Below are 27,887 nucleotides of genomic sequence, written 5' to 3' on the forward strand. Positions count from 1 at the left end.
TAACCTGTAGAAGCTTTGGTGGTGGGACCTGAGCTGAATGCCAGCTGGGGGCAGACGTCCCTTTTCTGGAGGATATGTCAACCTGAAACGTGTTGAGTAGGGCATCACTTGCATTATGTCCAAGTATATTGAGGGACGAGGATAACATAAGTGTCTACTTGGCCCTTGACCCCACTTTCACTTTGGTGGAAAGTAATTGGGACCAGCATAGGCCCTAGAGTAAGAAGAAAATCTAACTTCTTCCCTGGCAGCAAATGTGCTTGGCCAGCATGGTGATGGTTCTAAACTGAGTTGTTACCCAAAAACCCTCTACCCTTGGGTTGAATGAATCCGAAGGAGCCTTTCCAAAGTGATGCTTTGGCCTACGATAAACTGTGCAGAGAACGGCTCTACATATGTCCTGTCGCTGACTTGGTTCTGTATTCTCCAAATAAGTCATATGGCCAAGTGTTCCTCAGGGCCCATTTCTACCCAGTCAGTCTGGCTTCCTTCCTGCAGGAACCATGCGCAGTTTGCCTTGCTCTGTTCTGTGACACCCCAGATGGCTTACCTGTGTGGGGCTTCCAGACGGTATCAGAGCGCTGGTATTACCCTTATAGAGTCTTCTGCAGTTTGGGGGCCCTGTGGAATGCTGCATACCTATACCCCACTAAAAATGCCCCCTGTCTTAATCTGTGGTAGCCAGCCAGGGTTACACAATCGTATTCAGTCAGTTTCCTTTTTTCTGAGATTATGGTATGAGGCTCATGCCTCTGGTGGTATGTGTATCCTTACTCAGATTCCAAATTAAAGGAAGCTTCTTATGCCTAGTGGCAATTATTTTTCCGTATGAATTTGATTTACTTTTTAATTAGACCAAATCTAGTCTAGGTAATGAGGCATTTTCATTTTATGTAGATATTTAATTGTATACCTTATTGCATGTATTGTACAGGTAAAACTTCCTGAGGATACTCGTCTCCTCTTAATTAAAACAAAATGACGGGGTCACATTTCTCTGACTGTGTATCACTTGAAAAAGTGATCAAATCCTTCCTTTTTTTTTTTTTAATTTTATTATGTTATGTTAGTCACCATACATTACATCATTATTTTGTGATGTAGTGTTCCATGATTCATTGTTTGCGTATAACACCCAGTGCTCCACGCAGAACGTGCCCTCATTAATACCCATCACCAGGCTAACCCATCCCCCCACCCCCTCCCCTCTAGAACCCTCAGTTTGTTTCTCAGAGTCCATAGTCTCTCATGGTTTGTCTCCCCCTCCGATTCCCCCCCCTTCATTCTTCCCTTCCTGCTATCTTCTTCTTCTTCTATTTCTTTCTTTTTTTTTTTTTTAACATATAATGTATTATTTGTTTCAGAGGTACAGGTCTGTGATTCAACAGTCTTACACAATTCACAGTGCTCACCATAGCACATACCCTCTCCAATGTCTATCACCCCCCAATATTTTACTATGAAAAAAATCAAACACACAAAATGCTGAAAGAATTATACGGTGAACGCTCTATACCCATTGCCTGGAGTGGTCCTCAGTTTTATCACATACACTTGATTTAAGGTCTAAAGTTGATCAGTGCATCTAATCTTCTTTGATAACAATAAGATCCATAGAAGGCTTTGACCAATGATTACAAAGCTGTGAAGATTCGCAGCTTAAAAGAACAGAAATAGATTGTGTAACTTCCAAACCAGTGCTGGGGAGGAGTGGAGAGGATATACAAACAATGTGACCAATACAATAGGAGTTGAGAAGGGTGGGTTGTGGAAACAAACCCGGAAGTATGGTACATAGAATGTACAAATAAGAGAAAGACTTCTAAATATTAGGCATCATAGCAAATAAAAGTAAATCTAGCTCCTTTTTTTTTTTTTTTTTTTTTTAGTAAGGGTTTTATTTGAGAGAGAGGGAGAGAAAGAGTGTGCATGAGCCATGAGTGGTGGTGGGGGTCGGTGGAGCAGAGGCAGAGGGAGAAGTAGGCTCTCCACTGAGCAGGGAACCCGAGGACATGGGGCGCCATCCCAGGATCCTGGGATCATGACCTGAGCTGAAGCTAGACGCTTAACCAACTGAGCCACCCAGGCGCCCCTAAATCCAGCTATTAATAAAGGTTCTCACATTGTCCAGCTCTATACTATTTCTAAAAGACATACCTACATTTTAAGGACAGAGGAAAGTTTAAAGTAAAGGCATATAGGAAATGATGTCCCAGGAAACTAGTTAAAACTGGAGAAGCTGTATTTAATATCACAGAAAATAGGCTGTAAGACAAAGAAAATCTAAGTAGAAACAGAAAAGGTCATTATAAAGATAGACTAATTTGCCAGGATGACAAATTATGAACCTATATGCACGTGATACTACTTTAAAATATTTAAAGGAAAGATACAATATAAGGAGAATTTCACATATGCAATTTTAGTGGAATAATTTAACATACTTTCCTCAGTGATAATTAGAACAAGAGGAAAATAAAGAAAATATTTTAGTCAAGAGAAAGTAATGAAATAAAATCACAGAATCAACACAACCCAAAGCTGCTGCTTTGGAAAAATTAATATGTAAATCTCTGGTAAGTTTGATCAAGAAAAAAGCAGAAGTAGAAAAAGGCAAAATATAAACATTATAGGTAATGAAAATAGGACAGAGCTTCAGATAAAGAGATTTTAAAAATCAGAATGAATTGAAAGCTTGCAGCCAAAAAAATTGAAAATTGGCACAAAATGGGTGATCAGGAAATCTGAGTATATCTCTAATCTTGAAAGAAATTGCCTATCAGTTTAAAATAAACCCTACAAAACAACAAGTGAAAACTAGGCTCAAGTTATTTTAGAGAATAGAAGGAAAGAAAATTTAAAAAACCTCCTCACCTTAATTTGGAACTAGCAGAATCAAATACCAAAACTGAATATAGACCATGGAAAATGTTTAAACTGAATAGAGATGCCCTCCCCAAAGTTAATAAAACATTGAGTCCAACATGACATGTATTTAGAGGTAACTGCAGGTTACAACTACTTTCTTCTAGGGATGTAACATTTATTGAACAATTTATGGCCTGCCTTGTGGGCACTGGGGATAGAGCAATATAAAAACATAAACATTTCTGCCCTTGTGGAACCTACATTCTAGTGCAGAGAGGCAGATAATAAGTAAAATACAACATGAGGAAAGAAAAAGATGAATAATTTCAGGATTAGAAAACTGAAACTGTCACTATTTGCAGGTGATAGGATTATCTGCATATAATCCTCTCAATCTACAGAGAAACTTCTTAGAGCTACTAAGAGTAAAGTCTCTGGAAAAGAGATAAATATATAACTGCTTATCACCACCTAGGTCCAAACAATCGTATTCATACTCACCTACAGGTATATATATATATATAATGCTCATTGAAGAACATAAATGAAAATCTGGATAAATGGAGTGTTTTGTTATGTTAATATATAGGAAGGCTGAATGTCACAAAAGCAATTCATATTTGTCTATAAATTCAGTTCAATTCTAATCACAATCCCACATATCAAGTAATGAGAAAAACAAATCTTAAAAGGTATATGTACCTCTTGACCCCCTTGACCTATTTTGCTTACCCCGCAACCCGTCCCTTCTCTGGTAACCAACAGTTTGTTTCCTGCATCTATGAGTCTGTTTGTTTTGTTGCGTGTGTGTATTTGCTTTTTAGCAAATACACATATAAGTGAAATCATATGGTATTTGTCTTTCTTTTAGTTATAATACCTTCTAGATCCATCCATGTTGTTGCAAATAGCAAGAGTTCATTCTGTTTTTATGGCTGAATAATATTCTGTTGTTCATGACATCTTCTGGAACCATTCATCCATCGATGGACACTTGGGTTGCTTCTGTATCTTGGCTATTGTAAATACTGCAGTAAAACATAGAGGTGCATGTATCTCTTTGAGTTGATATTTTTGTTTTCTTCCATTGTTGAATTGGAATAGGTGAAGGGGATTAAAGATACACAAACTTTCAGTTACAAAGTACATAGGCCATAGGAATGTAATGTACAGCATAGGGAATATAGTCAATAATATTGTAATAACTTTGTATGGTGACAGATGGTCTTATTGTGGGGGTCATTTTATAATGTATAAAAATACCGAATCACTTGATGTATATCTGAAACTAAAAGGATACTTTATGTTAATTATACTTCAGTAAATAAAAACTTAGAAGATAATATATATATTTCAATAAAACTGTTAAAAAATTACTATGCACTAGTCTGGACTCAGACCAAGGCTAATTGAAGGACTCACACAAATACCCAATTTCTTATAAAGCTATAGTAATTAAAAATACTCTATTACTGATGCTGGGTGATAAGCGTTCTAAAGGTTGATAAACTGCTTTATTAAAATTAAAATAATAGGCAAAATATATTACCAAATTAAGAGTGAAGCTCCAAAGTGTAGAAGAAGAAATTCGCATGTTTGCAACACATACTACGAAGAACAAGCTAATATCCAGAAATTATTGAAAAGAAAACAAAGGGGGGCACCTGGATGCCTCAGTCAGTTAAGCGACTGACTCTTGATTTCAGCTTAGCTCATGATCTTAGGGTTGTGAGTTCGAGTTCGAGTTCTGCACTGGGCATGGAGCCTATGTAAGATTCTCCCTCTCCCTCTGCCCCTCTCCACCTACCTCTCCACCCCATGTGCATGCGCAGGCATGCAGTCCCTCAGGAAAAAAAAAGAAAATCATCACTCAGTATACCAACAGGTACTTTAGAAAAGAGGAAATTCAACTGACTTATAAAGATATGGAAAAATATTCAGCCTCATAAGTAAATCAAATGCAAAATCAATAAGAATATAGCATTTCATGTCTATTAGATGGGCACAAACTTAGGTGTATGAAAACATCAAAGTACTTTACAGAGGAAACAAGACATTTCAAAAAATGAATGTTGAATTTAAAAATACAAAGAGAAACAGAATATGTTTATAGGTACAAGGAGAAGTAGGAACATAATCAAATATGCATGAAAACTACAAGAAAGTACAGTTAGGGAGAGAAAGAAGGATGGTGTGGGACTTCAGCTAAATCTGTAATCTCTATTTCTTTAAAAATGGGTAGCAATCATAAAGCAAATATGACAATAGGATCTATTTCTAATGTTTCCACAACTGACAATTTTTAAAAACAGTTGTAAATAGTCTGAGATGATAAAAGCTTGTGTTCACTGAGGCTGGATCTCTAACATCTGGCAAAGGCAAAATTAACAGGCCTTGGAGTTCAGACAGCAAGTGTTCCTGGCTCTGTCTGCTGCAGGGGTATGACCCAGTGGTTGGGTGCAGGCAGGTGGGGCGCAGGCTGAGGACCCCTCTCAGCCTTATTGACCACAGCTGGTTGTCCTGTCAGCATGTGCCGTGGATGTGTCCTACTGAGAAAACAAAGCAACCTGATCTATGAATCTCTGTTGAAGAATTCAGAGTGGACTTGGAAGTTTTTCACCACAAACTGAACATAATTCTCTTGTCAACAAGCAAAGCTTTTGACACAGTAGGAGGCCTTGAGTCAGTTTTTCTCTTGGCGTTTATTCAAACTCCTATTCCTACTTTAGAGTTAGTCTTTGGAATAATTTGGCTGTAGATCGTATTTTCAAACTGATGGAGAAGGAGTTATTTCAGCTTGTGTTTTTCATCGGCTCTGCTTTACCTCCTATTCCTCACCACTACGACCCACCGGTTTCTTGATTGTTTGCTTCTGTCCTGTGCACCTGACAACCAAGGGCTCTCCCATTAGAGGAGGCTGTGACCGTCCAGTGGTGCCTTAACTCCCCGCCCCTAGCAGCAGCTTCCTAAAGTTGGTGCCTACCTCCCTAACTGCTTTCAGACTCCAGAACTTTCAAACCAGGCACCACTGAATTGATCTAGCCCCAAGCTACCCCTGAGCCTCTGCATGGGTTCCCGTCCTTAGACCAAAGGGCACTGGGATTGGTTCGGGAGCCCAGAACTGCTGTGTGGCTGACATTAAGTCCTCAAACCCTTTCCGAGTGTCCCCCATGCCATCTTCGCTCTCCACTTCTCCTCACCCTAAGTGTTTCCCAGCTTGACAGATACTTCTTTCCTCTCACATCGTCTCCACAGTTAGGCAGGACATCACTAGTACCCTCCATCGTACAGATACATTCATCTTTGAGTCTGGCTTCTAATTCAGGTGTGTCTGAATCCATCACTTGAGCTTTCAGCCCAGTGTGCTAATGGTTCTCCAACTCCAGCATACATCAGAATCCTCTAGAGAGCTTGTTTACACTGTGGGGTCTCACCTCCAGAGCCTCTCACTCAGCTGGTCTGGGACGAAGCCTGAAGCTTGGCACTTCTGACACGTTCCCACGTAGAGCTGATGCTGCCGGTCCTGGGACCGCTTACATGATATCACATTTGAGACGTTATTGTTGGTCATTTGGTGACTGGCCATGAAGGCTGGGCTCAGGAAATCTGAGTGTTCCAGTGTCCTGTGGGTGACACGGTCCCTGCTATATCTCTTCACCTTCTCTCCCCTCCAAGCCTCCACTCTTGCTGGGTAAACACCAGCTCAGAGAAGTGGGGGCTTGCCTGTGGACATGTCCTTGTGGCAACTCTGGGACAGATGAGAAGCAGTTCACATTTCCCAAAATTGTAGCTGACTCTCATATACTTGTATACTTCTTGCCAGACCACAGAACGTCTTGAGGACCCCTCTTTTAGAAGTACTTGAACAAGCAGCTTTAATTTTATATAAGAAAATGAGGTTTTGTGAATACCTAGATTTGAATCTAGACACTGCTCCCCCAAATGTGTTAAGTTCCCCTTCTTTCATTTAATGGCTTCTGGACATTTCTAAAAAATTGCCGCTCTTACGGTAATTTTTACCACTATCTGGCTATTTCTCTTGTCTTATTCTTTATCTGAAGGTTCCGAAATACTGATCACATATTATGTGTTTTGAGTAAAGGATAGCTTGGAGGGACCAGAGTGTTGAGTAGCTAGGTTGCGGGCAATATAGCATGTCTGAACCTCATGTTCCATGTATAAAATGGGATATTTTCTTCCATGGGCTTTTGTCAGAATTTAATTAATCTACTTATACATGTAAAGTACCTGGAACAGTGTTTGACTTTCAATAAACAGCAGTTGTTGATAGTAGAAATCCTCTATCAACACAGCTTAGACTGTGGATAATCCAAAAAGACATTTAAAGTACAGAATTTAAGGGGTACCTGGGTGGCTCAGTCAGTTGAGTGGCCAACGCCTGATTTAGGCTCAGGTCATGATCTCAGGGTCCTGGGATGGAGCCCTGTGTTGGGCTCCCTGCTCAGCGGGGAGTCTGCTTCAGTATTCTCTCTCTCCCTCTGCCCACCACCCCCCACCCCACACCCCCACCCCCAGAGTGCATGAGCACACGCTCACTCTCTCAAATAAATCTTAAAAAAAAAATGAAATAACAGAATCTGTGATATCTACCTTTGTGAAACCCTGTAAATAAACTTTCAACTTATACATTTACTTGCTAATCTTTTGATGAAAGACCAAAGTTTTTTCTTGGTGTGGATCCCCTGGTTGGGGTTCTGTATTTTCCTTGTATGAACTACATCATCTAAGAGCAAATTTAAAGACGATCCTGGAGCAGTCTGAGGGTGAAACTATTTTTAGATTTTCATGATTTTTTTTCTTTTCAGTATTTTGCAGTGGTCTCACATCTAATAACTTTCGGAAATATTTACCTTTCTTAAGTATTCAGTAGCTTTCTTTCTTTTTTTTCCCCCCTATGTTAGCAGTTTATGGGCTCTGTTGGTTTATTGCATTATCATGTGACGCTCAGCCAGCAGCAAGAGTTCAGAACAAATACAGCTGACTTGGCCAGAGCAGAAGTGGGGCTCATGAGAGAAGAATCTGCTGGCTGCACACTTCCAACCTCCCATAGCTCTTCGGGGAGAAGAGCTTGGACTAGCCCACCCTCTCCATGAAGTGGAGGGTCTATTATTACTGCACTCAGAAAAGGTGTCATTTAAAAGGCCAGGGGTAGGATTTGGAGGAGAGTAACACATTATTCAAGTGTTAACATAGCCATATTCAAGTGGGAATACCGAAGGAGGCAGTGGGGGGGACTTTGCTTGGCCAGAGCTTGCTTAATTAAGAGAAGAATTGCGGAACAGGCTTGACAGTCTGACCCGTTTTCTCAAAGAAGGCTGACAGATTTCACTTGTATGCACGTCCCCGATGCTTAGGAGCCTTCCAAGCTCAGGGTTGGTAATCAAAACAACTGAGCTGGAGCTTCTTGCTGCCTGGCAGGCAGTGATGACGGGCTCCCTGCTCCTTCCAGCCTCATGCTGACACTGGGCACTTGGCTGATTTACTGGGGAAACACACAGGCCACGCATGGGTACACACACACTTCGTATTTTAAACTACCTGATGACAAACTCCCAAATCCACCCCTGTAACACCTCTAGTGCAAGCTTCGGGAAGTTGTTTTCCGTACCTCCTGAAGATCGGGAGGGTTAGTTGGGATAGAAGGCGGCTTGTTGCCACACACAACGTTCTTGCCATTAATGCCTAACATCTTCTGCCCCTGGCTGGCCTCTGGACCCTGCTCTCTGGAATTCTTCTAGGAACAGTTGTTGTTGCGAGGGGTTTGGCATGGGTCTCTTTTTGGATGCTTTTGGTTACCTTAGCCAGGTCCCCCTTGGTTGGTAGCACAGCGGCTACTGTCCAGTGGCCCACTCGTGACACATTTTCTTGCTATGGTTTTCAGTGTGCTTTGGGGGAAAACCTGAAACACCTGTGTTGTCAGGTGGGTCTCCTCTTGCTCTGGGAGGTCGGAGGCTCCTGGCACTAACAAGTCCTGTGACCTCAGCTAACTAACTTCTCTGTGACTCAGCTTTTTTGTGTGACCTTGGTGCCTTCCAGTGGCCAATCACGTTTTTGTCCGTGAGGTTGCTTAATGATAGTCATAACATGCAATGGGCCGCTGCTTAGATATTTCTTAGACTCTACCCCTCCTGACCCTCCTGAGAAATCCAGATTGTTCTGCTACTAGATCCCTGAAATTCCAGAAAATGTGCTTACAACTTTTGTCGATGGAAGTAGTTTGCAGGCTGATCAGATTTCATTATTCAAGTGTTAATGTAGCCAGAATCTGGCCTCACCCTACCTCCCCTCTACTTTTTTTGCTGGAGTATTTTAAAGCAAATTCCAGGCAGTGTATTTCATCTATAAGTACTTCAGTATGGTTTTCTGACAAATAAAAATTAAAAAAAAAAATTTCTAAACCTGTACAACCGCAAATCTATCCTAACACCTAATAAAATTAACAACAATTCTGTAATGCCGTCTAATACCCAGTCTTTGTTAAATTTCCCCCCAGTGTCTCAAAAATATTGTTTTTACTTAATATCAGGATTTAAGCAAGGCCTACAAATTTTATTTGGTTCATAAGGTTTTTTTTAAGAAAAGTTTTATTGAGATGCAGTGCACATGCCATATGTACAATTCAGTGTTTTTTGGTGTATTCACAAGATTGTGCAACCATCACACAGTCTGATTTTAGAGCACTTTTATCCCTCCTGATACAAGCTTGTGTGTATTAGCAGCCACTCCTCAGTAACCCCACGCCCATCCCTAGCCTACGCAAGCACTGATCCTAGCTATCTATATAGATTTGCCTATTCTGGACATTTCCTATAAATGGAATCATACAATTTGTGGTCTCTTGATGGGCTTCTTTCACTCAGCACAGTGTTTCCATATTGGAGTTTATATCCTATGTCATTCCTTTTTATTGCCGAGTAATGTTCTATTGTATGGATCAACTACATTTGACTTATCCATTCATCAGTTGATTGGACATTTAAGTTGTCTCTACCTTTTGGCTATTAGGAATACTACTATGAACATTCATGTACAAATGTTTGGACATGTTTTCATTTTTCCTGGTTACATACTTAGGAGTAAAATTGCTGTTTAATGCTTTGAGGAACTATCATGTTATTTTCAACAGCAGCTATACCATTTTATATTCCCACCAGCAATGCGTGATGACTCCAATTTCTCCATATCCTTGCAAACACTTGTTCATCTTTTTTTATTGTAGCCACCTTAGCGGGTGTATGGTATCGTATTATAATATTTTTTTATTTCCCTGATGGCTACTGAAGTTAGGCATATATTCATATGCTTTTGGCCAATTGAGTATCTTCTTCGGAAAAATGTTTTTACAGATCCCCTCCCCATTTTTTAATTGGGTTGTCTTTTCATTGTTGTGAAAGTTCTTACATATTCAGAATACAAGTCCCTTATCAAATACTTAATTTGGAGTATTTTCTCCCATTCTTTGGGCTGCTTATTCATTTTCTTGGTCATGTCACTTGGAGTTCCAAATTTTTTATTCTGATGTAGTCCTACTTATTTTTTCTTTTGCTGTGTGTGCTTTTGGTATTGAATCTTAAGTGTTGCCCTGACTCAAGGCCATAAAGGTTTATTCCTATATTCTAAAAGTTTTACGGTTTTAGCTTAAATGTGGGTCTCTGATCCATTTTGAGTTAATTTTTGCGTTCAGTGTGAAGTAGAGGATCCAACTTCACTGTTTTGCTCATGGATATCCAATTGTCTCAGCGCCATTTGTTAAAAAGACTATTCTTTTCCCATTGAAAACCCATTCCCTTTGCTGAAAATCAACTGGCTGTAAAGGTTAATTTCTAGACTCTTGATTCTCTTACACTGACCTATTGTTATATCCATTCTCCACTGTCTTTATTACTGTAGCTTGGTAGTAAATATGTTTTTTGAAACTCTATTAATCTATTACTGTGTCCTCTTTTTCACCTCTACCACCAAGCCATTTATTTGTGAGGCACCTGGGTTATTTTTATAGAATTGCCCTAGTTGGCATTGGGCTGATTATATCCTGGTGGTGTCTTCCATCTCTCTTTTTGTAAACTAATATTTAGATCTAGCATCTTAGTTAAATTCAGTTTAAATTATATATTATTCTTTATTGCCAAAAATACTTCCTGGATAGTGCTGTATACTTCCTGTTGCATCAGTTAGGCATGTGTTGTCTGGTTATCCCACTTTTATTAATAATAAAATTGATTAAGTGTGTTTGAATCAGACTGAACTATCTACTATAAAGTTCTCCATTAACTTGTCACTTGTTGGTTTTAGCAGCCATCTGGCATGTTTTGATCTATCGTTTATTTCATTAGGAGCTATAAAATGATGATTTTGGACTCCTTTAATTCCTTTTGTGTTTGTTAGCTTTGTTACTTTGTGTTAATCAGTTTTCAGTAGGAGTTGGTGCCCTAGCCACCTGTTAAGGTGACCAATGATTATTTTAAAGGATCTTTATGGGATTTTTATATATCTTGTGTTTTTACCCATTGTGGTCATCATTCTTTGGCACTCTAATTGCCCCATCACATGAAATTAACTATATGATCTGTAGGATTTGCTCGGAAATAATCCAGTGCAGGCGATGAGGTGAAGGAGTAGATGAGTCAGGAATGGCCGTGAATGGATGGTGGGTTCTTATATTGTTCGATCTTTTCCTTTGTGTAAGGTTTTAAAAATCATCCTGACTTTGGCCAGTGGTTACCCCTTGATGTCAGTCCAGTGTCATTTTGATAGATTCTTTGATCTCAGGCATAAGAAGCCCCAAGAACATTTAATACATTTCCTGCCCCAGAGTTAGAATCAGTCACTTCTCCGGGGATCCCTGATTCCTTTTAGTGGGAAATAGTATTTGGAGGCTACCTGACCGAGGCCCTGGCAGTGCTACCAGATGGTCCTTGCCCTTAGCTTCCTCAGTGGACACACTAAAAACTGTTGTCCAGAAAATGAATGAATCAGACATTTAGATCAGTATCTCCAAATGAAAGACTACAGGGTTTTCATTTAACTTTTTTTTTTTTTTTTGCTTTATTTTAATCTATTTCGTGCTAAAAAGTTTGGTTTCTAACACCTAACATAATTACTCATGTACTTTATCCTAATTATATATGACATCCTACTTCTATATAATGTAATAATGTAATTTTATAGTGTGTGTGTATTTATGTGTTTAGAGGGGAGAGGGTATAGCTTTAAAATAATGTTATCAATATTTAATATGTCTTCCATGGTTCCCTTTATCTTTAAAACATATCTCACTAGGGATGTATAGTCAAAAGACGGTTTTTCAAAGTTATTTGAAATCACTTTTCTTCCTGTGGTTATGCTATCAACTTGATACACTGTTAAGTTCATTTATTTCAGTTTGCTTTAGATTTTTAGGTGTTGAATTTTTCCCCTCTTTGTAATTTCAAGTGGTTCTAAAGTGGTAACTGTAATACAAGGGATATCCGTAGGTTTCATTTCCATCCTTGTTCCCTTTGCCCTGTTTCCCTTCTTCCCATAGAGAATCATTTTAATTAGTACTAGATGTATGTTTGTATTGTTTTAAAAATACATATATTTTTTAAAGATTTACTTATGTATTTTAGAGAGAGGCAGCGCACGTGTAAGAGTAGGGGGGTGGGCAGAGGGAGAGAGAGTCTTCAAGCAGACTCCCCCCTGAGCACGGAGCCCAGGGGCTCAATCTCGACCCATGAGATCATGACCTGAGCCGAAACCAAGAATCGGATGCTTAACTGACTGAGCCACCCTGGCACCCCTAAAAATATGTATTAACCATATAAAATGAAAAGCACTCTCCTCCCTTTATCACAAAGGATAGCATACTCTACACTCTTGCACCCTTTGCTCTGGCACTTTACAATGTATCAAGGAAATTCTTTCTTTTTTAACTTTGTTAGTTTGATCCTTTGTATCAGACTGGTTTTATATTTGTGTCCTATTTAAGTGTATTATGAGATGTGGCAGTCTGTTCTTAATTGTCCCATAAAATACTGGCAAGTTAGTGACTTCATGGAGTTGTACAAAAAAAGTCTCTTTTTTTTTTTCCTTCTCATCATACAATAAATGGCTTATTATTATTTTTTTGTTGTTCTCTCTCTCAGTCTAAAGGAATTCCTGCCCAAAGAATACATCAAGCAGAGAGGAGCTGAAAAGAGAATATTTCAGGTATTGGAAATGTACAGAACTTTATTATTCTCCTCACTCCCTAGCCTCATCTATTAGCATGAGAGGGGCCTCTGCACATGATAGTTTAGTACCCCATACATGTACTCTCCTTATATAATAAATGATTAGTGACTCAAGAGTAAAGAAGCTGACAGTTCTACTTTGGGCAGATTTATTATCTTAATCCATACCTTCCTGCTAAAGGTTACTTAGTCCTTCTGAGAAAAATGTGCCTACATTTAATTTCAAAGGCATTATCTTGATAGTGTCGAAACAAGGTGATTTGCTCTTAAAATGCACTGAAGAAGCAGCTACAAGTAGCTTCTTTGTCCTGATACTTGTTTTTTGAAGCTTAGAATTTGGAAACTGGTGTCTTTTTAAAATTCAGGGTTTTTTCCATAAACGTCAGAGAGTTTTCTCTTCCAGGCAGACAGTAAGAAAAGCCCTATCATCAACTTGCCATAAAACAATCACTCCAGTGAATCCAAAATATTAAAGTCTTCTTTGGTATTGAAATGTAAATATAAGTTGAAGTAGAAATTTCGTCTGTATAAAATGCACACAGTCTTATTTCCAAGCACTCTGATGTGCAGGCATCTATATATTCTGCTCTTTGGAAAACCATATATTTTGGGTGGATGTTAGAATGATACCTCTCCTGGAGAACGTTATTTTAGCTCTACTAAATGAATCTACTCATTGGTTCTGAACCTTTGGGGATATGGAGTTCTTCCAAAAAGTCAATTACACTTTGGACCCTGGTCTGCCATGCTACATGGCATGAATTGTTGCCTGTAGGTGTAAAATCTGTAGGGAGTTTGGGCTCCAGTTGCCATTAAGAAGCCCTGCATTCGAGCTTTCTCTGTGCTCTGATCCTCGGTCAGCTGGTACGTGGGTCACAGAGGGGTCTCCAACACAAACGTCAGTGATTGATCATTCATAGCAGCTTTATGTGCCATACATTGTAACCACGTCTACCGAGTCCACGTGCTGGCAGAGCTGCAATAACCAGCCCTTGCTGCTGTCACTTGTAGGAGCATAAGAACTGTGGAGAGATGAGCGAAATAGAAGCCAAGGTCAAGTATGTCAAACTCGCCCGATCCCTCCGGACGTATGGTGTGTCCTTTTTTCTGGTGAAGGTAAGTTGGGCAGGGTGTAGGGTGCAGAGGGGGTTTGCTGGCAAGCTGGCTTCGTTGTCCCGACTCCCCTAGCATATGCAGAGGTAGCATCCGGCCAGTGGTCACCTGAGTCTAGCCCATGGGACAGACACGAAGTGTGTAGGCCGAAAGGCTAGTGAGCAAGCCTGGCTGCCCATGGGCCTCCAGGCACTCGTGTCTTGTCCTGGCACGGTCGCTGCTATAAAGTCACTGAAGGAGTACATTTATGTCTACTTGTCACTTCCCTCTGAAAATGTTTCACTTAAGATTACTAAGAGTGCCCTGGTCTAAGTGAAGGTTGTTGATAACTGCATATACCAAATTGAATGAATGTAGTAAATACGGTACTTACTTTGTATACTTCCAGGTGGGCTTTGGGATTTTCTGTGGCCTTCAGATCTGATTTCATGGGAATTGTTTGCCTTCCTACTAGGAGGAAAGAGGTGGGTCTTTGAAATTCAAGACTGAGGCCCTCGATGGGTGTGTTCCTAGGTGGACTGATTAGCGCTCTCATTGGCTTCTTTCCTTTGTACCTCCTGACCTCACATACTCTATTTTAGTCATCTCACTAATAGGTTTCATTGATTTCCACTTGTTTTGCTGTGACTCTTGGCTTCCTACCTCTTGACCTTGGCCCTGGAAGAAAACTCCACCATGTGAAGTTTCTCATGTTTTTTAAAGCAGAGGAGAGTGTTACCAACTGTGCTCAGCTGCCCCCAGGGACAGAAGTCCCAAGGCCAGAGTTGGGGTGCTTTAAGAAGCTTGCTTTCCTCACTGCTAAAGAGAACTAGAGGAGAAGAAAGTTACACTGTCCTCTTGGATGTTTGGGGGTAGAGATGTTTTTCTTGACTCTACTCATTGGAGAAAGCTGCTTCATTTGGGCTGAGGAGCAACAAAGATGTTACACTGAAGAAGGGTATACACTTCGTGCTGATGAGTTACTTAAACCAGACAGCTCTTGGTTTTACACCCGAAAATGCTGGGCCCTTGCAAATGATGAAAGCATAGGTGAATCACTTTGTTTTTCAGAAAATCATTTAGAAGTTGAATTTTTTCACATTTGGTGTGAGCTTTAAACTATCAGTGAATTTTTGAATGGGGCTGATGCCTTGTAGGTACAAATGACTCCATTTCCCTGGAATGACTCTGCTGCCCTAGCTGAGGTGAGCCCGTCTGAACTGTAGTCACCTGCTTTCATCACCCTAGCTCCCCCACCATCACCATAAGCAGATGGTGAGATCTGCTTGTTTTAGAAGTAAAAGCTGCTTTTCATTTATTATTCTGAAGAACAGTAGATGGAAGATGAGTTCCAATACCTCATAGGGACAACAATGAAACAAATTTTGAGCATGTCCAATGCTTTGGTCTCAGTTTCCATGCTTTCTTGAGTTTTTCTATAGTCCTTCATGTATGAAATTCATCTCTTATATATATATTGTTTTCCATTACTACCATCACACTTGGATGTGCATATAGGTCAGTAAATTTAGGAAAATATGTAGCACACAGAAAACTACATGAAATTAGGAAGAACACTTGAACATCAAGGTCCAGAAAAAATAAAATGTTCTCCAAGGCTAATTTATGGCCTGAGAAAAATTTGTCTACGGCTAGTAGGATAATTCAAGGTAGAGCATAAATCTTCTGGTTATTGCAAGGTCTTGTAGATTTGATTAAATGAAAACTTCTTTTACAGAAGTATTTAAGGCAAAATAAGAAAGTAATGGAAATTTCCTTCCTTCCTCCCTCTCTCCCTTCCTTTCTCCTTTTCTTCTTTTCATGTCTTTATTTTTTTTTTAACTTACATGTCTTTGAAGAAAGACCAGGATCAACTTTCATATACATGTTAGGTATTCAGATTTTGGTTTTCTTTAGTTTTATTTTTTGTCACTTTATGAAAGTGAGCACACTGCCCACTTTAAATTTTTGCTCAGTGGTCATATTTATGTACATTTTATTTTAGAATTTGTTTGGATAGGGGTACCTGGCTGGCTCATTCGGTTGAGCATCTGACTCTTGACCTCAGCTTAGGTTGTGATCTCAGCTCCATGCTGGGCTAGAGCCTGCTTAGGATTCTCTGTCTCCCTCTCCCTCTGCCCTGCCCCCTCCACTCATGTACACACATGTTCGCTCTCTTAAAAATGAAAATTGATTGTGATAAATAGTTTGCATGACTGCAGTTTGCCCTATTTTCAAAGTAGTACAATGAGAATTCAGGAGTAATTTAATACTATGGATTAATGAACCTCGTAAATCAGATCAATAGGTCAAATAAGATGGTCTCATATACAGTGAATTATCTGGAAAAGAAAGAAAACAATTCCATTTACATAGTATCAAAAACAATAAATTACTTAGGAATAAATTTAACCAAGGAAGTAAGATCTATACACTAAAAACTTTAAGACACTGGTGAAAGAAACTAAAGACAATACAAATAAATGGAAAGATATCCCATGTTCATGGATTGGAAATGTTAATATTATTAAATAGTCCATTCACTTAGCATAATTTTCAGCCTACAGATCTCTGTACATGCTATAACAATATATAGTCATTTTAATTTTTAGATTTATTTTTAAATTGAGTAAATTGGTCAAGTAAATGTATAAGACATATGTCAACATGAAATAACATTTGCGTGTATAGATAAGCACAACCATTTAGAATATATGATGAAAAGAGATCCTATACAGAATAGCAGACACACATAAAAATTGTATGGCTAAGGGATAGTAAGATTTTTTAAGGTATAAATAACAGATTTCTCTAGAACCCCAACCTAAAAATACCATTAAGTTGTGAAGGAGTTTCATTGGCATCATTTAGGAATTTAAAAGTGGTGATTCTAAAAAAAAAAAAAGTGAGTGATTCTAGCTTTTCATTCAGTACTTATATAGGCTATTAGAAATTTAAGTCAATGAAATTATAACTTATGAAACATTTAGATATTGATGTTGAACACACTTAATCATACCACATGGCCTTAGGATTAATCATAGATATTCTTAGAGTAGTTAGATATATTTACAGGTGCTTCTATCATATTTTCTTCTATATCCATGAACATGTTGACCTTATATTCAGAGCATTATACTTTGTTGTTATAAAAAAAAAAAAAAGTGCTTGGGTATTGGAGTCAGGAAGATTGGCCTGGCATCCAGGATGGCATCATACCCCTATGTGGGAAACAGCAGAAATTCGTATGACTTTCAGAGACATCCATAGCCTCCCTCAGCCTCAGTTTCTTCATGTGAAAAATTGGAGTGATAATGCCTTACAGAGCTCTAGTGAAGATTAGGTGAGATAATATATGTAAAGAAATGTAATGCCTGGGGGGCGCCTGGGTGGCTCAGTCAATTAACCTGCCTTCCGCTCAGGTCGTGATCTCAGAGTCCTGGGATTGAGCCCCGCATCGGGTTCCCTGCTCACAGGAAAACTGCTTCTCCCTCTCTTCCCTGCTTGTGCTCTCAATTGCTCTCTCTCTCTCTCTCTCTCTGTCTCTCTCAAATAAATAAAATCTTAAAAAAATATGTAGTGCCTGGAAAGTAAGAATATTTGATAAATTTTAGATTATCCCTAAACCCTTCCCACATCTCCGTAATCCCTGGCAACTGAGTCTTCCAACTTGTAATTGGCTTTTATCACCCATGATGTACATACAGCAAGAGTTGGCAAACTTCTCTAGTAAGGTGTCAAATGGTATCTTAGGCTTTGCAGGCCATACTGTTCATCGCTGCCCAAGTGGCCTGAAAGCAACCATAGGCAATACGTAAATGAATGAGCATGGTTAGGTTCCTGTAGAGCTTTATTTATGGGCTCTGAAATTTCAATTTCAGATAATTTTCACGTGTCACATAGTATTATTCCTCTTGTGGATTTCTTTTTTCCCCCAACTGCTTAAAAATGGAATATTCACTCTTAGCTCTCAGACCATAAAAAAGCAGGCAAAAAGCTGGGGTTATAGCACTGGCTGTAGTTTGCTGACTCTGATGTAGAGAATGTCTATAAGCCATTTAATGAATACACAGGGAACAGCTTTATGTGGCAGTCTTTTCAGTGGCTAAGAACATAAGCTTTGAAAAGAAACACCTAGATTTGAATTCTGGTTTGCCACTTAGTTTTACCTTGGATAAGTTACTTTACCTTCCAGAAGTCTATGCATGTTTGCTCACCTGTAAAATTGTGCCTTTTTATGAGGTTTAAATTAGATAATAGAGAAAAGGGGACTTTGGCATGTAAGACCTTAATGAATGGAAGCTGTAAATGTCCACAGTCTTCCTCTTATATTGGCTTCTTTTGCATTTTATCTTGATACACTAATCAAAACCCCCTAAGCAATGGTAAGCCATTTCCCATGACCTGTAAAGGATCTTGTTTCATTCCAGGAAATTCTTTTTTTTTTAAAGATTTTATTTATTTGTTAACAGAGAGAGACCGCAAGAGAGGGAACACAAGCAGGGAGAGTGGGAGAGGGAGAAGCAGGCTTCCCGCCGAGCAGGGAGCCCGATGTGGGACTCGATGACTCGATCTCAGGACCCCGGGATCATGACCTGAGCTGAAGGCAGACGCTTAATGACTGAGCCACCCAGGCGCCCTCATTCCAGGAAATTCTTGTGTAAACCTTCTTTCTCATTTATAAATTTGTCTTTTAACTCTCCCTGTAACCACAGCCAGAGCTCTGAGGTGTGAGAAACCTGGGGAGCTGACCCTCTTCTCCTCTTAATTATAAAAGCATCACCGGGGCGCATTTGGAGCCTCTCAGAATTGTGAGTTAAGTTGAATAGATGACCAGTTGTTAGAGAAAAATGGCTAATGAACAGGATCTTTAACACCGTTTTGCTTTTTTTTTTTTTTAAAGTTTTATTTACTTAAGCAATCTCTACACCCAGCATGGGGCTTGAACTCACGACCCCCAGATCAAGAGCCACATGCTCCTGCGAATGAGCCAGCCGGGTGCCCCTGACACCATTTTGCTCTTCAGCAGCCATCCCTTTCTGCCATGCCCCTAAAAGAAATAAGCGTACTGATAATACAGCAAAGAACACAAGCCCGCACTTTGGGACCAAGCCAGGGTAGAATTGTAGTGAGCACAGCTGGATCACAGGCTTAGGCCACATCAAAGTTAGGGGCCTAGAGCCAGAGCCTGCCAAAGCATACTGCACTTGCATCCCTTCACTCACTCACTCACTCACTTCTAAATCTCCCATGTAGGACACAGGTGATTAAGAATCAGCTAGTCTCCACACCAGTGAGAAGAGCTGGAAGAAGAGCAGGCTTGACCACAGCCAGCCACCAGTTTTTTTGTTTTTTATATTTATTTATTTAAATTCCATTAGCCAACATATAGTATATCATTAGTTTTTGATGTGGCGTTTGGTGATTCATTAGTTGCATTTAACACCCAGTGCTCATCACATCACGTGCCCTCCTTAATGCCCATCACCTGGCTACCCCATCCCCATACCCCCTTCACCTTCTGCAGCCCTCAGTTTGCTTCCCAGAGTCAAGAGTCTGTCATGGTTTTTTTTTTTTTAAAGATTTTATTTATTATTTGACAGAGAGAATGAGAGAGAGCACATGAGAGGGGGGAGGGTCAGAGGGAGAAGCAGACTCCCCGCCGAGCAGGGAGCCCGATGTGGGACTCGATCCCGGGACTCCGGGATCATGACCTGAGCCGAAGGCAGTCGCTCAACCGACTGAGCCACCCAGGCGCCGGAGTCTGTCATGGTTTGAAGCCAGAGTAATGGCTGAGATGTGCTTGAAAGGAGGGACGGGGCTTGTTAATGAACCCTGCCTCCTCTTGGTAGAATGCATTCATTCTCTGGCCTCTAAGTTACGCAAGCTCAAGACATCTTCCAAACAAAACCAACCTAATGAGGACCACCTAGAGAGAAATTTCTACAGAACAGCGGCAGCTACAATGTCTGTGTGTGTGTCTGTGCTTGATAGACAGGACTTCACGGGGCCTGCCTCGCCTGCTTGCTTCACTCGTGTCTGTTGCTGAAGTCGGCAAGACTGGGTGTAGGGTGGACTGAGATGTGTGGGATAAGGGGAGAAGGAGGAAGCCTCTCCCAACATGCAGGCCCTACCGCTGTGGGTCTAAGGCAGGTCTTCATGGGGAAGAACCAGGGTGGCTAGCCCTGAGCTGAGCCTTTCGCTCTTTTAACTTTCTCCAGCTGCTCTGCATTTTGGGGGTAGGCCCTGAAATCATTTGATCCCCTTGACAGTGGCCTCTGTTGCTAGGTTTCAGCATATTCTGCGTTTCTTCTGTCCCCCGTCCCTAATCCTGATCTTCCGATGGAATGCCCACTGTAAATTGTTAGCATGTTCCCTGTGACTCCCTCACCTGTGTCCAGAATGAGCTCAGCAAGAGCCGGGGCAGTCCGTCATAATTCAGTGTTCCCTCACCCCAAAGCCCCTCGCCCGCCGGGAGGTGCAGATGGAAAAGGCTGAAGGCAACAGCTGCAAACCATATTTTATTTCAGATCCCCTTCCGGGTGCCAGCAGCTGGGCCCGTGCCAAGCCTGGGTGGCTAATGGCCTAGAACCTCTTCACCTAAAGGTCTGTGTGGCTCCTGAAGACAAGTTGGACTACCTGGCATTGTCCAGCCTGCATCGATTTCACCCCTTGCGGAACCGGCCTCTCTTTACAAAGAATCTGTCTCTTCTCAGTGGTTTCTTTAAGGCCTGGGAGGTTCTTCCACTGCTATATTCCCCTTGTCAGACACCCACGCAGATTCCCGATCCTGTTCTCTCCTCCTCCTGGGAGGGAGCTGGAGGTGTGCCCTGACCTTCACCGTCGGATGGCTTATGAATTGCCCATGGGAGCCAGCGGCGATTTCTGTGTTCTCTGACTGCTTTCCCCAGAGTAGGGTACACGGTGGGAGACAGTCTGCTTTTGAAGTCAGAGACGTTTTCGAGCTGCTCAGATTTGTGTTCCAGTCATGGCTTTACCGCTCACTACTGTTTGCCTTGGATGAGTTGCTGGTCTCTCCATTTGCAGAATGATACCAACATTTGAGGGATGCTCTGAAAATTAGTAGGTGATATTTATTAAGTACTTAGCACATTTGTGTTATTTTAAAATTGCCTATCCCCTTGTATACATTCATATTTGTGTGTGCTAATTTGTATGTATTCCTCTGAGAATAATGATTTAGGCATTGTAGGTTTCAACAAATATTTGGGAAGATTTTTTTTCCTGATAACAATAGGAATAGTTTTGTTGTTGTTCTTGTTGTTGTTTTTTGTAGAGAAGGAGAGAAAGAGAAAAAAGGGGAGGGGGCAGAGGGAGAGGGAGAGATAGAATCTTAAGCAGGTTCCACACCCAGCACAGAGCCTGACTCGGGGTTCAATCTCACAACCATGAGATCATGACCGAAACCAAAAATTGGATGCTTTAACTGACTGAGCCACCCAGGCACACCAGAAATAGATTTTTTAAGTGAAATTTGGGGAATAAGGAAAAGCACAAGAAAATAATACAAATCACTTGAGATGATCATTATCACCATTTTATCATGTAATGAAACTTTTATTTTTAAAAATTTGTTTTGAATTTTATTTAAAAATTTTATATTTAAAATTTTATTTCATGTAGGGTTAAGCTATACAGATGGTTTTTATTTTATGCTACATTGCAAATTTTTTTGCCGTGAATCCAATTGTTTCCCAATCATAGGGTTTTTAATGGTTCTAGAAAGTCTGTTACTTGGGTATACCCTAATTTACTTAAGAACTCCCCTGTCCTTGAAAATTTTGGTTGTTTCCAGTTTTTCACTATGACAAACTGTAGTTACACATAATCTTCTCACACATTTAGAACTTCTTTTTGAGTAACTTTTTTTTATTAAAATTCAATTAGCCAACATATAGTACATCATTAGTTTCAGATGTAGTGTTCAATAATTCATCAGTTGCATATAAACACCCAGTGCTCATCACTTCATGTGCCCTCCTTAATGCCCATTTGAATAACTTTCTAAAAACAAGCTGTGTCAAAAGGGGGAACATTTTTATTGTTTTTATTTTCATTTTTTTAAAGATTTTATTTACTTATTTGAGAGAGAGGGAGAGCACAGAGAGAGAGGGAGAGGGAGAAGCAGACTCCTGCTGAGCAGAGAGCCCGATGTGGAACGTGATCCAGGACCCTGGGATCACGACCTGAGCCGAAGGCAGACGCTTAACCGACTGAGCTGCCCAGGCACCCAAAAGGGGGGACATTTTTATAGCTTTGGATCAATATTGATGCATTTTCTTCCATAAAGGTTTTGCCACATTAAATTCCCATCCATAGTGATCCTCTTTCATACCTTCTTCAATTCTGAGTATTAATTAAGAAAAACTCTCCATTTTATTAAGTGAAAATCTAGTTGCTTGCTCTTTACTTGTTTTTTCCTTCTTGTTTTAATTTTTTTTCCTTAAGTTTTTATTTTAATCACCTGGTGTTAATCACAATAAGGGCATTCCTTCATCCTCATCACCTATTTTCACCTGTCCTCCCACCCATCTCCCCTCTGGTAACCATCAATTTGCTCTCTATAGTTAAAAGTCTGTTTCTTGGTTTGTCTCTTTTTTCCCCCCTTTTGTCCATTTGTTTTGTTTCTTAAATTCCACATAGGAGTGAAATCATATGGTATTTGTCTTTCTCTGACAGACTTATTTCACTTAACATAATACTCTCTAGTTCCATCCTGCAAATGGCAAGATTTTGTTGCTTTTTATGGCTGAAAAATATTCCATTTGTATGTGTGTATATACATATATATATGTATATACACGACATCCTCTTTTTTTTTTTTTAAAGATTTTATTTTATTTATTTGAGAAAGAGACTGAGATAGAGAGAGCATGAGAGGGGGGAGGGTCAGAGGCAGAGGGAGAAGCAGACTCCCTGCTGAGCAGGGAGCCCGATGTGGGACTCGATTCCAGGACTCCAGGATCATGACCTGAGCCAAAGGCAGTCGCTTAACCAACTGAGCCACCCAGGCGCCCCACACGACATCCTCTTTATCCATTCATCAGTTGATGGACACTTGGGCTGTTGCCATATCTAGGCTTTGGAAATAATGCTGCTATAAATGTAGGTGTATATGTAGCCCTTTGAATTAGTGTCTTTGTATTCTTTGGGTAAATACTCAGTAGTGCAATTGCTGGATCTTAGGGTAGTTCTATTTTTAAATTTTTGAGGAATCTCCATACTGTTTTCCACAGTGGCTGCACCAATTTGCATTCCCAGCAACAGTGCAGGAGGGTTATTTTTTCTCCACATCCTTGCCAGCACCTGTTGTTTCTTGTGTTTTTGATTTTAACCATTCTGACTGGTGTGAGATGATATTTTCATTGTAGTTTTGATTTGCTTTGGTTGATGAGCATCTTTTCATGTGTCTTGGCCATCTGTATGTCTTCTTTGGAGAACTCTCTGTTCATGTCTTCTGCCCATTTTTTAACTGGATTATTTGTTTTTTGGTTGTTGAGTTTTATAAGTTCTTTTTATATTTTGGATGCTAACCCTTTATCAGATATGTCACTTGCACATATCTTCACCCATTCCATGGATTGTCTTTTAGTTTTGTTGATTGTTTCCTTTGCTGTGCAGAAGCTTTTTATTTGGCTGTAGTCCCAGTAGTTTATTGTTGCTTTTGTTTCCCTTGCCTCAGGGGAATATCTAGAAAAAAGTTAACTACGGCCAATGTCAGAGAAATTATTGCCTGTGCTGTCTTCTAGAATTTTTATGGTTTAAGGTCTCACATTTAGGTCTTTAATCCATTGTGAATTGATTTTTGTGTATGTGTAAGAAAGTGGTCTAGTTTCATTCTTTGGCATGTTGCTACCCAGTTTTCCCAACACCATTTATTGAAGAGACTGTGTTTTTCCCATTGGATATTCTTTCCTGCTTTGTTGAAGATTAGTTGACCATATAATTGTGGGCTTATTTCTGGATTTTCTGTTCTATTCCATTGATTTATATGTCTGTTTTTATGCCAGTACCATACTGTTTTAGTTACTACAGCTTTGTAATATAACTTGAAGTTCAGAATTGTGATTCTTCCAGCTTAGCTTTGCTTTGGGTATTTGGGGTGTTGTGTGGTTCCATACAAATTTTAGGATTATTTGTTCTAGCTCTAAAAAATCCTGTTGGTATTTTGGTAGGGATTGCATTGAATGTATAGACAGCTTTGGGTAGTATAGACATTTTAACAATATCTCTTCTTCCAACCCATGAGCATGGAATGTCTTTCCATTTCTTTGTGTCTTCAATTTCTTTCATCAGTGTTTTACAGTTTTCAGAATATAGGTCTTTCACCTCTTTGGTTAGGTTTATTCCTAGGTATTTTATTATTTTTGGTGCAACTGTAAATGAGATTGTTTTCTTAATTTCTCTTTTACTGCTTCGTTATTGGTATAGAGAAATGCAATGGATTTCTGTACATTGAATTTATCAGTTCTAGCAGTTTTTGCTAGAGTCTTTCAGGTTTTCGATGACAGATGACAAGAGTATCATGTCATCTGCAAATAGTGAAAGTTTTACTTCTTCCTTACCAGTTTAGGTACTTTTTATTTCCTTTTGTTGTCTGATTGCTGTGGCTAGTACTGGCTAGGACTTCCAGTACATGTTGAATAAAAGTGATGAGGGTGGACATCCTTGTCTTGTTCCTGACCCTAGGGGAAAGTCTTTTATTTTTTTCCCACTGAGGATGACATTAGCTGTGGGCTTTTCATCTATGGCCTTTATTATGTTGAGATATGTTCCCTCTGAACCTATTTTGATGAGGGTTTTTATCATGAATGGATGTCGTATTTTATCACATGCTTTTTCTGCATCTGATGAAATGATCATGTGGTTCTTAACCTTTCTTTATTGACGTGATGTATCATGTTAATTGATTTGCGATTACTGAACCACTCCTTGCAGCCCAGGAATAAATCCCACTTGATGTCAGGGAATTTTTGTAATGTATTGTTGGTTTTGGTTTGCTAACATTTTGTTGAGGATTTTTGCATCAGTGTTCATCAGAGATATATGTTATTTCTCCTTTCTCATTTGTGATTTTATTTATTTGGGTCCTTTCTCCATTTTTCTTGGTAAATCTGGCTAGCGGTTTATCAATTTTATTGATTTTTTTCAAAGAACCAGCTCCCGGTTTCATTGATTTGTTCTATTTTTTGTTTCTATATCATTTATTTCTGCTTTAATCTTTGTTATTTCCTTCCTTCTGCTGGTTTTAGGATTTGTTTCTTTTTCTTTTTCTAGCTCCTTCAAGTGTAAGGGTTAGGCTATTTGAGACTTTTCTTGCTTCTTAAGATACTCCTGTATGCTTCCCTCTTAGAACCACTTTTGCTGCATACCAGAGATTTTGAACCATTGTATTTTCATTTTCATTTGCTTCCATGTACATTTGTATTTCTTCTTTAATTTCCTGGCTGATCTATTCATTGTTTACTAGTATGTTCTTTAATCTCCATGTATTTGTGGTCTTTCCAGAGTTTTTCTTGTGGTTGACTCTAAGTTTCACAGCATTGTGGCCAGAAAAGATGCATAGTTTGACTTCGATCTTCTTGAACTTGTTGAGACTTGTTCTATGGCCAAATATGTGCCCTATTCTGGAGAATGTTCCATGTGCCCTTGAAAAGAATGTGTATTCTTCTGTTTTAGGATGGAATATTATGAATTTATCTGTTAAATCCATCTGGCCCAGTGGGTTGTTCAAAGCCATTGTTTCCTTGTTGATTTTCTGGTTAGGTGATGTGTCCACTGATGTATATGGGGTGTTAAAGTCTCCTACTGTTATTATCAATTAGTTCCTTTATGTTTGTTATTAACTGTTTTGTGTATTTGGGTGCTCCTATGTTGGTTGCATAAATATTTATAATTGTTATATCTTTTTTTTTTAAAGATTTTATTTATTTGACAGAGAGAAAGATAGCAAGAGCAGGAACACAAGCAGGGAAAGTAGGGGAGGGAGAAGCAGGCTTCCCGCTGAGCAGGGAGCCCTACGTGGGGCTCGATCCAAGGACCCTGGGATCATGACCTGAGCCGAAGGCAGACACTTAATGACTGAGCCACCCAGGAGCCCCTAATTGTTAGATCTTCTTGTTGGATTGTTCCCCATATTATTATGCAGTCTCCTTCTTTGTCTCTTTTAACAGCCTTTGTTTTAAAGTCTATTTTGTCTGATATAAGTATTGGTACTCTGGCTTTCTTTTGACATCCATTTGCATGGTAAATGATTCTTCATCCTCTCTTTCAATCTGCAAGTGTCTTGAGGTCTAAAAGGAGTCTCTTGTAGGCAGCATATAGATGTCTATTGTTTTTTTTATTCATTCTGTCACCCCATGTCTTTTGATTGGAGCATTTAGTCCATTTTCACTCAAGGTAATTCTTAATAGGTTTGTATTTATTGCCATTTTATCACTTGTTTTGGGGGTTGTTTCTGAAGATTTTCTCTGATCCTTTCTTATCTTTAATTCTTTGCTGCTTTTCTTTTCTTTGGTGATACATTTGAATTTCTTTCTCTTTATTCTTTGCATATTTATTAGTGGTTTTTGATTTGTGGTTACCATTAGATTTGTATAAAACCTCTTCTGCGTATAGCAGTCTATATTAAATTAATGGTCATTTAAGTTTGAACCCATTCTTTACTCTTCTCCTTCCCACGTTTTAGGTATATGGTGTCCTACTTCACATACTTTTATTTTGTAAGTTCCTTGACTGATTTTTACAGAAATACTCATTTTTAATGCTTTTGTGTTTCCTGCCTTCATACTGTCATTTTTGGTCTTTCATTTCCACTCAAAGAATCCTTTTTAATATTTCTTGCAGGGCTAATTTAGTGATCATGAACTCCTTTATTTTTTGTTGGTCTGTGAAGCTCTTTATTCTCCTTCTATTCTGAATGATAATCTTGCTGGATAGAGCATTCTTGGCTGTAGGTTTTTTCTACTCAGCACTTTGAATATATCATGTCACTCCTTTCTGGCTTGGAAAGTTTCTGCTGAAAAATCTGCAGGTTTCCTTTGTATGTAACCCTCTTCTTTTGTCTTGCTGCTTTTAATATTTTTTTCTTTATCGCTGTATTTTGCCATTTTAATTATAACACGTCTTGGTGTGGATCTGCTTTTGTTGATTTTGTTGGGGGTTCTCTGTTCCTCCTGGATCTGTGTATCTGTGTCCTTCCCCCAAGAGTAGGGAAGTTTTCAGCTATTATTTCTTCAAATAAATTCTCTGCCCTCTTTTCTATTTTTCTGGGACTCCTGTAATATGAATGTTATTATGTTTGATAGAGTCACTGAGTTCCCTAAGTCTGTTCTCATTTTGCATAATTATTTTTCCTGTCTTTTGTTCAGTTCAATTACTTTCCATTACTCTGTCTTCTAAGTCATTAATTCATTCCTCTGCTTCTTCCAGCCTGCTATTCATTCCATCAAGCTTATTCTCATTTTGTTTATTGAGCCCTTGATCTCTGCTATATTAGTCCTCATCTCTGTGTTAATGATCTTACTGATATTGTCCACTCTTTTCTCATGTCCACTGAGTATCTTTATGCTCATTGCTTTAAATTCTCTGGCTATGGCCTTGTCCTGTTCTTTCATTTGGGACAAATTGTTCTATCTTCTCATTTTATCTGTCTCTGGGTGTTAAGAATGTCAG

At 39.4% G+C, this 27,887-nt stretch overlaps 1 protein-coding gene across 1 annotated transcript in view; it reads left to right on the forward strand.

Moving 5' to 3' along the window:
* The window catches only part of TLN2 (talin 2), a 408,095-nt gene that overhangs the window by 223,553 nt on the left and 156,655 nt on the right, over nt 1–27,887 (forward strand). Inside the window, exons 10-11 of the mRNA XM_081831869.1 lie at nt 13,014–13,077; nt 14,112–14,216. Of these exons, the coding sequence (XP_081687995.1) occupies nt 13,014–13,077; nt 14,112–14,216 (169 nt within the window). The remainder of the gene's footprint in view (nt 1–13,013; nt 13,078–14,111; nt 14,217–27,887) is intronic.

The sequence above is a fragment of the Leptonychotes weddellii genome, chromosome 9, assembly GCF_054177405.1.
Source record: "Leptonychotes weddellii isolate Sample4059 chromosome 9, ASM5417740v2, whole genome shotgun sequence".
Taxonomy (NCBI): Eukaryota; Metazoa; Chordata; class Mammalia; order Carnivora; family Phocidae; genus Leptonychotes; species Leptonychotes weddellii.